The following is a 16012-nucleotide window of genomic DNA, read 5'->3' as shown; positions in this document are numbered from 1 at the left end:
GCATGGTAGCCACCTAACACATCATGTCTTGTACGGCAGCTACCATCCTCAGAGGCAGAGAAGGAAATTACTGGCTTTCTATTTGGGAGTCAACTAGGGAGAACTAACATCTTTTTCAGTCCTAGAGGAGAGTGTACAATATGTTCTTGAAAAGAGAGGACAGGGTAGTGATCCTCTGCTGAGCTTGGGACTTGTCTAGGGACCTCTGTCATCTACCCATAGCCTTGTGTTGATGACACCCACTATTTATCCTCCAGTAACATGGGGGCTTTGCCATCTGCTATTTGTGCATTAAGACTGAATTTACTTAGCTAAGCCATCCTGCCTTCTGTGATGCTGTCCAGTGCCAAGTATGGTGGAACTGTGAGTGGCACTTTGTCCTCAACTCTGACTGGGCACAGGCTATCTTGCCATTTTCTGTTACTGACACCTTTCAAGCTGGTCCTAATAAAACCACCCCATGAAAGGTATGAGTTAAAAGAGAGGGAATGAGGCTTAATAAGCAGACGAGTTTACTTCACTTACTGATCAATTAATGGCCAAGAGGATAATGTTTTCCCCAGAGTGTATTTCCCTCCCATTCAGAAACAACATCTAACAAATACTCCCTGGATTTCATGACCTGATGCTCCCCTCAAAGTGTTCAACTCTCTGTTTCTGGTGCTGTCAGTTACCTGTGCTAGACCAGCTGGGGGCCATCTCTGTTTAACTGCCTACCTGACACATCTATGTAAATTCCCAGGGGCCAAGCTACTCTATCTTAACTGGCCCCTCAAGAAGGAGGAGTAGCGTCAGCTGATGGAATGCTGTCTGTGCTTGAAAGACTGTCTAATCCACCTCTGGTCTATCATTCTATAGCAAACTCTGAATGGCTTAACACCCAAAGGACCTCCTCAGAGGGTGAGATGGCATTGGCCCCTTCTCATCACACATGCAACAACAGGTATCTTGGGAAGGGGCTATTGGAAGTTCCTAAACCTTTCTTTACCCCACCACCAGTGATTATGCCAAAACACAAGTTAAACAAAACACATGGAGGCACATGAAGGCCTCCATGACTGGGTGCTGGAATATTGTCATCCATTTAATTCAGTTTTTCCACTCTTGGGACCCCTGGGTGCAGCCACAGTAAGCCACAGGCTGATGCCTAAGCCTTGCTCCTCTTTCCTCCATTAAGTAGGACAGTGAAGTCTTTCATAGTGAGGGCTCATGAGTTAAACTCTTTGCATTCAAATCTTTCTAATCTATAGATCTAGATTTACTAGACTTTATGTCTGTGTGTTCACCTTCCTTAGCTACGCAACAGAGGAGAGAGAAATATCTGCTCTTGGAATTGTAGCTGGGAGTCAATAAGCTCACAGGTCTACTGCTCTTGAATGACGCCTAGCACTTACTAAACCATGAACAAGAGTGGGTAAGAGTATAAGGAAAGAATTCTCCTCAGCATACAGGACTGTGTTAAATGAAACCTTAATAAACCATGCTCAGTCTGCCCAAACAGAAGTAAGCCGAGCTCCCTGAACTCTCAAGCCATGCAAGTAGATCTCCAAGCTATTTCTACCCCAGGTTGGTTGTATGTGGGAGTCTGTCTCCTGCATTAAACAGTGTTTTCAAAGACAGGACCCTACTGTGACCCAGCTTACCTCAAAGACTTTCCCTGGCACCTTGATACAGCAGGGTCTTCCTAAATATTTGAGGTTTGGAATTAATCTGAGTAAGGGAATGGAAGTAGACAACTAAAACAGATAAACTTTTAGGGTTGCACTGCAGGATACAATGTGAGCCTCCAAATTTACGCTATGCTGTCTACCCACTGGATGCTAACAGTCTTAGCATTCAGAAAGCACTAGGGAACACAACTGTTTGAAGGTGGCTGTACAATGAATGGAATGTGACTGTAACCAGGGAATATGCTTTTCCTGTTGTCAGAATGTTGTCCATTTTTTTTTTTTTTCTAGAGAACTTTCATTAAATACTCACAGGTCTGTGAGGCTTCCAAGTTAAGAACCCTTGACTTATTTAGAGACAAAAAATTTTCCCTATAGGGTCTTACAACCAAAGAGCAACATACCTGTACTTATAAGGCACAAACCCACTGAAGGAGGGAGAACTGGGCCAGAGGAATAGTTTTCAGTGAAAACTAGGAGAGACTCCTTAAGTAATTCCATGTCAAGAGGCCAACAAAGAAGGTGAGTAAGAGACCTGGGAACCTCCCATGGATTGCTCCTCCTCGGGAGGTGGAGCTAAAGGTTATCTGTCATGACACAGAAATCCCTGGCTTGGAATGCAGACGCTCATCATCTGGCTCAGCCTGACTGTGAGGGTTGTTTTCTGTCAGGGTGACTATAAAACATCCCACATCATGATTCTGGCACAAAAAATGAGGGTTTTCACCTAACGCTTGTACAGAGAGTTAAGTGACACCTGAAACCAGGCTAAGCCTCATACCAGAATAAGGGGAGTCAGAGACCATTAGTGCAGAACCCAGCAACATTACATGCAGGCAGATGGTTTGCAAAGAACCCTCATGTAGGAGCCTGTTTTAGTTGCAGAAGCCACAGTGGTAAATTAAAGCCCATCCTAGTCCATTCTGAGCTGTCTGATTTCTCTGGGAGCTGTCCCTATCACTGCCATTAGGCCACTAAAATCTGCCACGCTCAGAATGATTGATTCTGCTCAAACAGCAAGCCACAAACTGATGTAGAAAAACCCACTTCAAATAAGTCATTAGTTTCCTTTATGGATTTTTCAGGTCATAAGGAATAGGACCTATGAGCCCTATATTCTGTAGAGTAGAAAGGGAGTGTTTGAAGAGGTGGGGGCACCTGGAGAAACCACAAGTTGCTGCAGGAGCCCATCTAGTTTCCGTCTGTCAAAAGAGGAATCTGGTAATGATAGGTCCTGACAACATCGGCGCCAGGGCCAGATATTCAAATCTAACCAAACTGCCTGGAGCGTCTTCATTCATACAGTGGAAGAGAAGGAAAATAAGAGAGTAGGTAGCTGTCTTTGCTCACACCTCACAGTATTTAGAGGACCTGGAATGAGCAGGCACAAGAAAGAAGTTTCCAAGACTTGCTGACTTTTCTTGGGCCAGCCCATTCCAGCTGAACGAGAGTCGAGACCAGTGCTGCTGGTGAGGTAAAGCAAACTGGGGACAGCAGCAGTGCAAAGGCGTGTCGAGTTCTTAGCTTGGCAAATTTTGGCTCACCACCTGACCCTCGTTTAGCAATTCTGATGGGCCATGGAGCAGACAGCTCTAGCCCGAGATGACTGCCTCCCTCAGCCCCTCTCCGACAGGCAATGAAAGCAAGACCCACTTTGAAAATTCTCCCCCATCATGCAAACTGACATAGGCATGCTTTTCAAAAACCCACAGCCAATCTGTTGATCATTACTTATTTACAAAGGCCTTCGGGCAGAAAGTCCTGTAAAAACCATACTTGATACGGTACACACTAGCTTTTTCTGCTTGTGGAAAAAAAGTCCCCCCAAGGCTACCTCAAACCATCACTTTCTATTGCACATAAAATGTAGCGTGTAACACTAAAGTATTTAATATATATAGTATAATATATCTACAGGAAAGGCATTTGTGTAGAAGTATGTTACCCTGGATTTGGTAATTTGATGTTTTGCTGAAGGCTACGACTTAAAAAAGCTTCCACCTCGTACAGAAGACCTGTCATCCTGGTACCCAAGAGCCAACAGAATAAAGAAGTACCCTTAAGCAGCAAAACTTTGACACAGCTTTGAAGCATATGAAAACAGTATAACTCCTCAGAATTATTATTACTCAAGATCAAAGAAATGAGCCATACTTTACATAGCAAACAGGGACAGGGAATTTGGCTCCAAAGGTTTCAGATTTTTCAGACTTCTCTTTATTTATTTATTTGGTTCTCTAAATTTAGGCAAAAGAAAGCACCTGGGCTTTTTGCTACTTTAAATGGATAAAACTATTAGCATCAGATAAGGCGATTACCTAGAGGTGAGTAAATAGGAAATGAACGCTAGTATGACAACTGGCATCATAAAAAATGAGGAGCTTGGCAGTTGGCACATTTTATTCCTCCTCATAAACTGTAAACAAGCATGTAAATCAGCAACACCCGAGCAAGGCTGAGCCACGGGAAGGCACAGGGCTGTTACGCAAACATTTAACAGGAATCTGGGATCACAGCAGAAAAGGACACGGGGCGGCGGGGCCAGTCTGCCAACAGAATCTGTGCCCTCAACCCCACGGAGAAGACTGGCTCTGTCTGTTTCTTCAAAAAGTGGCTCAGAAAAATATGAATGGGATAGAGAAGGGGTGGGAGAAGGAGGAGATCACCATCCTTTTATTTCATTCATCAAAAGGAGGAGGTGTTCGGTGGCAAAGAAAAGAAGGAAGTTGGGTCAATATGGCAGATGTCCCTTGGAACCACCCTTTAGGGACAACAGCACAAGTCCGAAGTCACTTCTCACTCACTGAGGTGCTGGGGAGTTAGGTTGCTCGTGGAAATAAGCACCGGGATTGATAGATGGAAAAAGACACAAAAGGGAGATGAAAAATGCAGAGGTTAAGAGAAGGAACCTAGAGGACTCTGAGGAGGTCACTGTCCAGAAAGAAAGGAGAGGAAGAGAGGGGGGGAGAGAGGCAGGGGGGAAGAAGGGAGAGAAGGAGGGAGGGAAGGACAGAGGAAAAGTACACACACTGTATTTCATAATTAATATTGCTTTTAGCTTGAGCAGAACTGAATTACTTTTGAACTTTGCTTTGGCAAGTCCACAGATTATTACTTTTTTTTTTATGAGTCAAAATCAATTAACAAAAATTTGATTTCAATCGACAGGATAAAAAGAAGGTAATCTTCAGGTTCAGTTTTGATTGTGATGATACATCTCACATATGGCCTTAAGTACAGAAAACAGTCCTCGGAGGGACTCCTGCAGAAAGAGGCAGAAAGAGACTGGCCGCGGGCAAACTAAACACACGGGTTCCTCTGATTGGTTGTCGCCGTCATTAGTGCCACTGCTGTTTAGGAACTACACACAGACAGGACCTGGTGACAGCTAAGACTTTAAAGCCTATGTATTTTTCAAACAGCTTTTCAAACTGTTTTTCATGACAGAATTTTTTCAGCTCTATCATTAACTGCTGACAAGCTGACAGAATAAATACTCCAGCCTTTAAGAAGCCATCTAAAGATCTAGTCCCCTCCCCCCGCCCCACCTCAGAGCTGGTTGGGAAGCGGGGGAGCGGGGTGAGGAGAGGAAGAGAAGGCACTAGAGGGGACCCAGTGGTGCAGCCCCTCTCCTTACCTAGTCAGCTTGGGCGAGGAGCTGGGCGAGTTCCTCATGCCTCCGTTCCGTTGCTTTTTTTTTGGTGACAGCGTTGATGGCTGCTCATCTTCAACTGGAAATATAGGCAGTTCATGAGATTATGAACAGTTTGAGGCAGACGAAATACAGGCACGATAGCAAAGGACACACACTCACGGCTCAGTCACTCAGTAGGAACTCGGGGCTGTGTTTTAGGGTCCAGCGACAAAGACCAAATGAGTTAGTCCAAGAGGCTGGTTTAGAAAAGGCGAGAGTGTCCCCTCTTTACACGCCAGCATATGAACATGCACTTTAAAGAGACTAGATTAACAGTTTGTAAACACCCTGCCATGGAAAGGAAAGAATCTGTGATATCTCTGCATACCATAGATATACACATATACATCTATTTGGAAACACTCGGTAATTATTCTTAGACTTAGTTTTGGTTACTTTGCTTTGCCGAGTAATCAATGGGTTACCTCATAACCAAGATCGGAAATGAAGTTGTATGTGAAATAGGAGCATAATAGCTGAGCCGAGAGCCTGCTGCTTCTACGAATGAACCAAGTTAGGTTCCTAATCCCAGCACACCTGAGAAGGAGCCTTGGAGAGGAGCAAGGACCCGAGGTCTTAAGAGCCAATGTTTCCATCAGTCTGGGACTGAGAACATTGGGCGGGCTGGCTCAAAAATCTCCAACTCGACTCAGCTCTTGTCCATTCACCTCCCAAGAGGGAGGGTGCATGGAGGGCCATGCACACATGATCTTTTCTTAATTAAGACAGGACAAGGCTGCGAGTTCAGAGAGCCCCGGCAGGAGAAGAGCACCCAAATGAAGGAAGAAGTTGCCAGTGAATGATATCTCTTGATATCTCTCATGATGTGACGGGGACAGGGAGGGACGGAAGCAGAGGGGATCGGAAATCAAAGGCCATTTCCCAAATGTCTAAACCACACAGACTGCTAAGCAATGTGAAGCTTTGTTCACAAACAGCACACTCTACCGCTTTTGCCCAAAGACACCCACTAATAAGCTTTGTAATTGTATTAGACTGCATCATGCTTCTTTTTAAGAGAACTGCTTGATAATTAGCAGATGCATGCCCGGCCTGTCACCCAAGGGCATCGGCAGCAACATTCTAGTCCTCTCCCCACCCCCACAATGCAGGCTAAAGCTGTAATGTCAAGAAAGAAAAATAGGATCCTCAAATTCTTAGAGTTGACAGCAACAGACTGGGAGGAAGCACCGGAAATTCAGAATGCACAGCAGTTACCTTAAAGCTAAGAAGAGAAATATTAGCAGTGATGACATCAAAAGAAGCTTCATGTACGTTAACCGTATGCAAATATTAGATGGGAGAGAAAATGTCATCTCAGCTACTGGATATTCTCTAGAAAGACCCATATGAGGACATGCACTAGATGACATTTCCCTGAGACCCTAAATATAGTATGTTACAATACATAGTTTCAAGGGTCCATATCCAACTACCCTCAAAACCTGCTTCAAAGTTTCACACTTGGGAAACTCTCCCACTGTCTGGGGTCATCTAAATTCTGCAAATGGAATAAGAATGTGTTTGGAGGTGAAAGCAACACCAGAAGAAATGAAGGTGACAGAAGCACCTGTGGAGGCCCCCAGTCTACTCACCTACCACCTGCTGCCCACCCACCTTCCACACACACCCCGTCCCCTGAGGCCCGGCTCTGGCTGCCACCGGATCTGTCATAGGCTCCAGGCAAGGACTATGCAGACAGGAGGACATCTATCACATCTTATCAGAAATGAGTAAACAGCACTTAAAAGATTAAAGAAAATAAATACAAACCACATAAGTGCTATTGAAAAAAATCACTTCGAGTTGATATGCACTTTCCAGCAAGCAAACAGGCACCTGAGCTTGACCTAAATTCATCTTCCTTTTACAGCATAGGGGGCCCCAGGTATCCCAGGCAATAATGGGCTAGAAGGACAGGGCTGGTGGGGTTGTGTGTGGACAGAGAGAGAGAGGATGCATGTCTGTGTGTGTGTGCAAATGCTTTTGCACTTCCATTTTAGGATGGCACAGAAAGTCTTGCATTGACTCCTCCCATAATACCTGGTGACTGTTAAATACACATCACTTGTGGACTAAGTAACATGTGTGTTTGTGCATATGCAACTAAGTGAGTCCAGTGGGGGAGACTAGTTCTGTGCTCTCTCACCCCAGTCTTCATACAGTTGGCAGGAAATCTCCAGAAAGATCTTTTACCTAATCTAATCTACTATGTCTACTTTGATTCCAGGCCACCATTTGTTGCTGTGGTTTTCTTCAGTTGTGTACTGAGACTGTATTAGTTAGGGCCTCAAGTCACATGGGCATCTTCAGGTGGGTTCTTTTGTTTAACTTTTGTTTCCTATTTGCACTGGCCCTACAATAAATAAGTCTCTCCGATTAAACGCCCGTTCTTCTTACACCTTGTCACTGTTTACCTGCAGTGATCTTCAGATGGATGACTTGCAAGTTAATACTTGTTAGCCAGCTCCAGGGAAACACCTAGTTTTGGTACTAAACTTATGCCTCCTTCTATGCAAGGGAACTATTTATTTTCATTGCAATTCAGAAAGATCATCCATCATAATCATACTGTTTTTAAACTGGGATTTGTTCTCTTAAATGAAACTTGTGTTCAAAGGTTTCCTCCTGCACACACAGCCTGAAAATGCAGATCTGTTCCCTGAAGAGATGGGGGGAAATGTCTCAAGCTTAAATATATGAATGCTGTGTAATGGAGACCATTACATATGGCTTAGATCCCACGAGAGAAGCAGTGATAACTTCTTTCTCATAAGTAGGTTATAAACCATATTTAATTATTATCCTTTATATGGATTCTATCAATTTCTGCATTTTAAAGAAATCAGATCTAGGAAAACTTTTAGTTAAGCTATAAAATATCATTTTCATTTCACAGCTTCTGTGACTACATGAGAGGAATAAAAATTGAATTGAAAGAGAGACAAATTTATTTACTATCACGAAAGACACATATATGAGGGTAACGGGCCACTTCTCCGACCAGTGCACCTTTACAGACTCACATTTCATTTCTTTTTCTGCTAATTACACCACACCTCTGCCTTCAGCATTTGTGTTTGCATCGTGCTATGGGAGTCGCATGAAGATATGATCTTTTAAGGGAAACTGACTTACCAGCTTCTTTAAAACACAAACAAGTTCAGGAATCCAATGTGGAATTTTTATAGGAGCTGAACTCCATCCAGTCTCCAAGTGCTCATAAAATTCAAGGGCTTGTTTTTGCACATCCCTAAGTATAACACTTAATGTGCTGTTGTAACTTCCCAGTGCTCGCTTGTTTAATAGGCACTGAATCTAGCAGTTTTACAGTTTGGGAAGACTCAGTGCTAGAAAAATGTCAGGCAAATCTAATGAGGCTTCAGATCCCTTGGTCTGCGCTAGAGTTTAATTTAAAGTTACAATGATGTTTTAACATGTTTGCTTATACTTGACTAAAGAGGATTCATTATTTCAATGACATAACCTCCAGACAATGTTCTGGGAATTGATTTAAGATGTGGTGGTAATTCCAACAGCCTTAATGCAGAGTTGAACATCTGTAACAACATTTTACTCGGCTTTTCATCAGCATTCTGTTTTCAAGCAAGAGCAAAGCAACATCTCCCAGAAACACTGGCCAGAAACCTGGGCTAACTTCAAGATGATCATATGCTTTACTAGATTTTTTTTTTTTTTTAAGAACTCGCTTTCTTTATTGGCTTAGCTAGCGTGCACACACTGTGCTGAGGTTCACCAATGTCTGGTTGTGGGCACTTTGAGTCAAGTGGGGCAATGACTCCAACTTTCACCATTTCCAAATCACCCACTGCTGGCTTGGAGTAGACCCCATGCTCAGTTCCTGCCTCGTGTACATCCCATTTTCTCAACAAGGTTCAGGGCAAGATGCCCTTTGGGACTTCAAGGTGAATTTGTTGGCTGGAGTTAAAATAGTTCAAAGCAAATAAACGTGGAAACGTAATAAAAGGCAAACAACCCATAAACATGAGTCAACTGGCTATCTCCATTACATTATTAATCACCACATCTGGAGAAACCCACATCTGCACACATTTAGCAGGTCATTAGTAATGTCATATTCACGCTGGAATCACTCAGAGTAAGAGGCATGCAAAGTGGTTTAAGTGGAAAGGCATCTAGCTCACAGAGCTTCCGACTGAAATCTTGAGCAAACAGCTAATTCTAGGGTGGGTAGTTTTAATTATTATTTATGTTTTTTATGGGTTTCCTCTTAGGTACTTTACTGCCCAACAAGCTACATGCAAGCTGAAATCCAGAGTAGCGCATTTTTCTTTTTCAAGTGAGCTCAGCATGTTAAGGTAGAACACTGGGCTGCAGGGCAGTTACTAAGAGTTGGCTGGTTTCCAGTACTCCTTCACCTGGCTCAGTCACAAGCCGAGAATTGTGAGTTGTCATCTTGAACTCAAATGGGTCTTTGGGAAAGCGCGATCTAGCTCCAACCTTGACTGCCAAACAATAACAAGAAAAGAAAACATGGAAATCAAGCCTTGGTGAAATTCTCATTAGAAAAGTTCCAAGCCATTTTAACATTGAATAGAATTATAGCTTTAAATTAAAATGGAGATTTTTGGCCTCAGAGCTGATTTGCAGGGCTTTTGTTTTTTCTTTTAACATGATGATTTCTTGAAATTCCTTTTGCCGGGTGGTTGCCATCAATGTTAGAAAACAATCTTGTGTGTGGAGTAATTTCCAAAAACACATAGGAGCCCTTCTCCCCCACAAATACACAGGCTTAGAACACTCAGGTGAACCAGGTAACCACGAGCGCCTGAAGCCAGCTAACAAGCATACTGCTGCATAACCATTACATTCCAAGTCACCAACTCACAATGCTAAAAACTGTGTTCATCTTAAACCCCTGGCTTGTTCCCTAACCCTCTTGGCTGGTATTGCCAACTAACTTGCATTAAGTGCCATGAATTTACTACTTCTAAGCTATCTGTTCATCAGACAGTCTGGGCAAGCTATAACTTCATACGACGTGGCCATCTAAGCACACTCTCTAAAACAGCTACCACCAGAGGAAGGCTTCCTGTCTTGTAATTGCAGATGATCAGAACCTGGCTGCCTGTCACACACAACAGACCTGTGAGAGAGTGTGTGTGCTCCTTCATCAATGCAGAGAGACCACCTAGACAACAAATGCCAGCTAAATTGCCCACACTGTGAGTATGGTGCTCCCACCATTACTGCCTAAGAAGACTTGACTCGTTCCAAGATGAAGCCTGCAGAAGGAATGCCATGTGTCCAGCACCTGAGGGGCAAGTTCTGTGTCTGGGGGGGGGGAGGGGGGTCAGTGGACAGCTCAGAGACAGAAGACTGAAGAATGGAGCGGGTGATACCCATGAAATCAAAGTTTCTGGCCCAGCCTCCTTCAGCTAACATATATCCCTAAGGAGTCTGCTGAAAATTTTACAGGCTTATGGACAAGATAAGTCCACAAAACTATGATTAAGATTATGGTGTGTGATAACAACACACAGACAATGAAGACATCAAGTGCACTGACTCCCCAAATCCATGCCAACAATAACATCTCAGACATAAAACATAGATAATGCTACAGTTGAACAATTGCTTTATCAGGTCGGGTAATTTCACAACTTAGAGCTGAGAGAAAGAAAGTAAATTTATTTGGAAAATCTAGAGAATAGACATAGGAAAAAAAAGCAACAACAAATCTCTCATTATATAAAACAAGACAGGAAAAGTATCTCCAATTGGCTCGACTGCCCTAGTACAGACACGGGAACACCCCCCTGCAGGAGGCTGAGGGGCTTGGCTGGGAGGCTTGTTGGAGATTGTTCATTTCTGGCTTTTGTGGAGCTAATAGGAGAATGGGGAGGGAGACTTGAAGGAACAATAGGTTATGTAGAAGTTAATCATAGGGTATATTTCTGGCTCTATTCACTGCCTAGGAAACCTGAATTGTGTAAGTTTGAGTCCATCAACACAGAATAATGAAAGAATTCAGCTCCTACATGGGAGAGAAAAAAATACTACATAAATACATTAACAGAATCCACATGACTGGACTGCACTGTTCTCTACAGAGCCTCTAGAATCAAAGATGGTGAGTCAGTGCAGCTATTGAGCACACATCCCTCCCCACCTCAGATCAGAAACCCTCCCCTGTAACTGTCCTACAACCACCAAGGTCCTCTGGATCTAGAATCTCAGCTCATGTATCTTAACCGAGATTTGACCTGCTGTAACAACTTGCCCAATGCTTTACCTGCTCAGTATTTGGTAGAAAATTTTTTGATGATCTGGTCGCCTTTGGCTCTTTTCTTTCTTACCCTCTCCTACTTTCTTTCCTTGAAATTAACTGCCTCTATCATTTCAAGGGCAAAGAAAAGTCCAAACCAAGATCACTAGGTATTCGTTTCTCAGAAATAAGACACAGAGTCGAACACTGGAATTGCAAAAGCATAGACAAAACTACAATGAGAAAGGCAAGCATTTCCTAGAATGGTTGCTATGGAGTCTGGAGACTGGAACAATACTAGGTGACAGAAGATAACTTTTACCCTGAATCAAATGGGTAGAAAATGATACAGAATTCCAACAAAGAACAACTGTTTCTAAACTTTTTCTTCCTTCTCTCCACGCTTCCACTCCAGACTCCATAAGGATGGAGAAAAGTTTGGGGCCTAAAGGTAGAAGACCCCCTTTTCACACTGGCATGTGCAGCACAGGTTTGGGGGGGACACATTTCAGAGCAGGGGTGAAACCTCCCAGATCCCTGGCACCTCTAGCTGCCTACTTCTTCATTCTATTTGTCAAGTTCAGGGCTCAACATGCTGAGATCTAGAACATATTTTTGGATAGCCCATAAGCTTAAAACCATTATTCACATCTTTTATAAGGTGGGGGAAATAATTTAAAAGGAATATTTCATAGAGCATTAAAATGATTGGCAATTCAAATTCAGTGGCCACAAATAAACTTTTATCATAACAGGCCATTGGTCTCTTTTTATTTTTTAAATTTTACTTATTTGTGCATACAGAAATGGGGTACAGGCCGGAGGACAGGGGCAGTGAGATGATACGCCAGAAACAGAGCATGGAGTAGAATAGGCAGATCTACAAAGTCCGCTGCTGAGGGGAGCAGTGGATGGGCCAGGCCAGGTCTACGACACCATGTGGGTCACCTCCAGGGCAGGGGATGGAACTCACACTAAAACAGCCATGGCTTGGCTTAGCTTTGCCGTGCAGCGCTCCAACTCAATGCACCACCAGGTGCCAGACACACTGTGGAGCCACCAAGCCTGGGATATTAACTAACTGACCCTGGATGGAAGAAGCTCAGGATCCTCACCCTCTTCTCACACTTCCCAGCTTCCCCATTTTCAGAAAGGCCAGTATTCTTTGGACTTTGTTTTATCTCTCATCCTCTGTCCCAATAACCAAACCTGAAAAGCTCCCTTAAAGTGCAGACTTGAGGACACAGGAGAGATAAGGATAGCTCAGACACTCTCAGGGGGTCCTCACTACCTGGATTCCTGTGGGACCCTTGGGCCACAGCTACAAGTCAGATCAGCTCCTCATCATCTCTTTCTAGCTGAGTTACAACCACCCACCCTGCATTAGGAGAAACAAGGCAAACCACAGCTACCATGCGCAATTTCTGGAAGCTGTCAATGAGAGCTGCAAGTCCACCGGTGAGCACCCTGCACAAGACAACAGATGAGCCATTAGACTAGATATGTTGAAAATATACAGCTTCAACCTTTCCCCAGCTAGCTCAGAGCGATATATAGATGATTATTTCAACCGTCAGCTGCCGCCTAGATTTAAACCCCTGCACAATCACTCCTGGATTCATCTGCCCCTTGTCAAACTCACACAGCTTTCGTTGGAGGATACGTGGAGTGGCAGTTTCACTGTGAATCCAGAATGATCCAGACGGCTGCTGTCTCTTTGTTAACAGGAAGCCAAACTGATGAGTTTGTAATGCATTTCTTATCAAAGGTAGTTTCAGGAAAGAAAATGCGCCCCATCAGTTTGGCTGGAACTTCACATCCACTACATTATGACCTTAATCAGAACACCTCTGTTACTTTCGTGAGGAAATGGATAATTCCACATCCATCCCATTAAAATCACATGATGGCAATGAATTATGTATTTATGAATTTATAATTACCCTTTATCACTCCCCCCTTCTGAGTATACTTAATAAAATCATCAACCTGAGCCTACAAAGCAATGGGCTTATTAGATGCAAGCTTGCTGATACTTTTTTTTCTTTTTTTAACTTAATGCTGATTTTTTTGAGCGTGTGTCTAGAACGATCTTTGCGAATACAGGAATTGTAATTTCCAACTCATACATCTAACAAAGACAAAATGGACTGTAATGGAATTGATGAAGCCTGTAAAGGAACTCTTTTTTTAATATGGCTTATTATCATCAGATAACTTTGGATTTACTATAGGATAAATCGAGAAAAATATATCCAGAGAAAATGCCCATCAGATACCGAGCACTGCTCCTGGCACACTGAAGCTGCTCCCCGTGGCAGGCACTGCCAGTTACCTGCTGGGCTTATTGCTATATCCCCTCCCGACCTGGTAACCGCAGTATTTAAATGCCAGCATTAAAAGAGCTATCTGTCCTGTCTTTATTTTAAAACTGACGTTTTGTTCACTGTGGATTCTTTCCTTTTGCATTTTTAAAAAAAGATTTATTTATGCATATCATAACTGGGGTACAGGCCAGAAGGGCAGGGGGTGAGCAGATTCACCAGAGACATTCAAGTGGGGAGCAGAACCGGCAGATTGAGGAAGTACATTGCTGAGAGGAGCAGCGGGAGGGACAGGAGAGGTCTGCTGTGCCATGTGGGTCAGGTCCCTGGCTGGGGAGCAAACTCATGCTGCAGTGGCTGCAGAAAGCCACAGCACTTCATAGTGCTGTGCTTTATTTAACAACTGTGTCACCAAGGACAGCCCTCTATTCTTTAGCATTTTGATTTTTAAAGATATGATCTTCAACCATCATTGATTTTGGCCACTAAGGGCTTCATGCCCCCCCCCCCTTAAATTTGGTGTCCAGGGCAAGGCAGTGCCTTCCTTGCCTCATACTTGGCCAGCTAAGCCCGGACTATCTCTCAGGATGTCATGGGTGCAGGCTCTGCCACCTGGCTGTCCTCACAAAGAAGCTGGCCGAGTCTGCACTTGCAGGTGTGTCTGCAGCCACCTTGTTCAGAACTGGACAAGGCAAATCGAAAACAAGAGTCATTTCTTTTGATCACTTTATGCTGTTTGCATGAAAATGGTAAAGAAGACCCTAGAGGAAAAGGTTTCCTTGTGGATTTACAAACTGTCAGACATCGAAAGGAGCGGAGAAAATATGCTGCTGCCTTAGGAACCTGAGACTTGCCACCTGCTCGGGTGAGAAACAGGAAAGCCAGGCAGGGTCGGTCTGACTTTGTTTCACATCTCACATCAAACTCCACTGTTCACACAGTGGAGGAAGGAGTCGGGGGGTGGGGGGGTGCTTACATTTCCACTTTGGGGGAAAAGTTGTTATTAGCTTCTGTGCTTTGGCTCAGATGCTACCTTCCTTCTCTTTGTCTTTTTCCTCCCCCTAAACAGCTTCAAGTAAACATAACTGGCCGAAAACGTCAATCATATTTTCATTTTGCTGTTTACATGTTTTAAATGAATACTTGCCTCAGTGAGGCCGGACTAGAATCTAATTGTGTGCATGTGAACTGTTTTCTAAGACATATTATATGGCGGTGCAGGGGGGGGTATTATGGTTATTAACATCATTATTATTATCGGCTCATCCATAAACACCGTATCCCTCCAATGAGCCTTTGTGTCAAGAGCCCTCTGGAATTCTCATATGTATTCCAGATGGTTGTGCCGATACTTTCTCTGCAACTGAGATAAAGGTAAAATGCATGGGTTTTTAGTGCAACGGCATGGCCTGATGAAGAATGTTCTGCCAGAACACTTTAGAAATACTGTATGCTTTTAACCTTGGGAGGTAAGGCCCAGTGTGGGTTGTGATTTCACACTAAACATTGCATTTAGTATATTTCTTAAGGGCATGATCACCTTCTAAAGATATTCTTGAACTATAAAATCATTATCTGTATTTAACTATAATTTATCTTCAGACACATCCTGTGCAACATTCTAAAATGCTAGTGCGGGATAGGCCCTTCCTGGTCATCAAGGAGAACGAGGAGTGGAACGAGGAGCTGGAAGGCTCAGAGGGATGTTCTGACTTATTTCTCTGGGGCCCAGTCCTATGCAGACCCAGAAATAGAGCCCAGCTCTGCTGAGTGCTAATCTATTTCAGAATCTAATTTGAGAATCCTGTCCATGAGAATAGCTGGAAGACAGGAGCTTCGGAAGTCAAATCACCTGCCGAAGGGCCCACTCTGATCCTTGTGAAGAGCCCGAGTCTCAGGTAGGCTACTCAATATGTCAGCTTCACAGGATCTGTTGTTACCCTCCCTGGACAGATGACACAGCCGAGAACTGCAGAGTCTGTGTAGTTAGAGAAGATAACCAGAAACTGCGTGCTGGCAGCCAGAAGACCAGCTAATGTGCGGGATGCCCTGCTCAGGACCCCCAACCCTGCTGGGT

The 16012-nt window shown here is 43.7% G+C and overlaps 1 protein-coding gene across 10 annotated transcripts in view; it reads right to left on the bottom strand.

Annotated features, from left to right (window-relative positions):
• KCNMA1 (potassium channel, calcium activated large conductance subfamily M alpha, member 1) overlaps positions 1-16012 on the bottom strand; it is a 658697-nt gene that overhangs the window by 75943 nt on the left and 566742 nt on the right. For 9 of the 10 annotated variants that reach the window (XM_004680710.2, XM_004680711.2, XM_004680720.2 and 6 more), the window contains one exon: positions 5305-5398. In XM_004680710.2, the coding sequence (XP_004680767.1) occupies positions 5305-5398 (94 nt within the window). Of the gene's footprint in view, positions 1-5304; positions 5399-9761; positions 9849-16012 lie in introns of all 10 variants that reach the window. The other variant, XM_004680728.2, reaches the window with a different exon arrangement.

This window comes from Condylura cristata, unplaced genomic scaffold, assembly GCF_000260355.1.
Source record: "Condylura cristata isolate star-nosed mole 26May11 unplaced genomic scaffold, ConCri1.0 scaffold00011, whole genome shotgun sequence".
NCBI lineage: Eukaryota > Metazoa > Chordata > Mammalia > Eulipotyphla > Talpidae > Condylura > Condylura cristata.
Note: the sequence above shows the minus strand (reverse complement) of the source record. Positions and strands in the feature narration are given on the sequence as shown.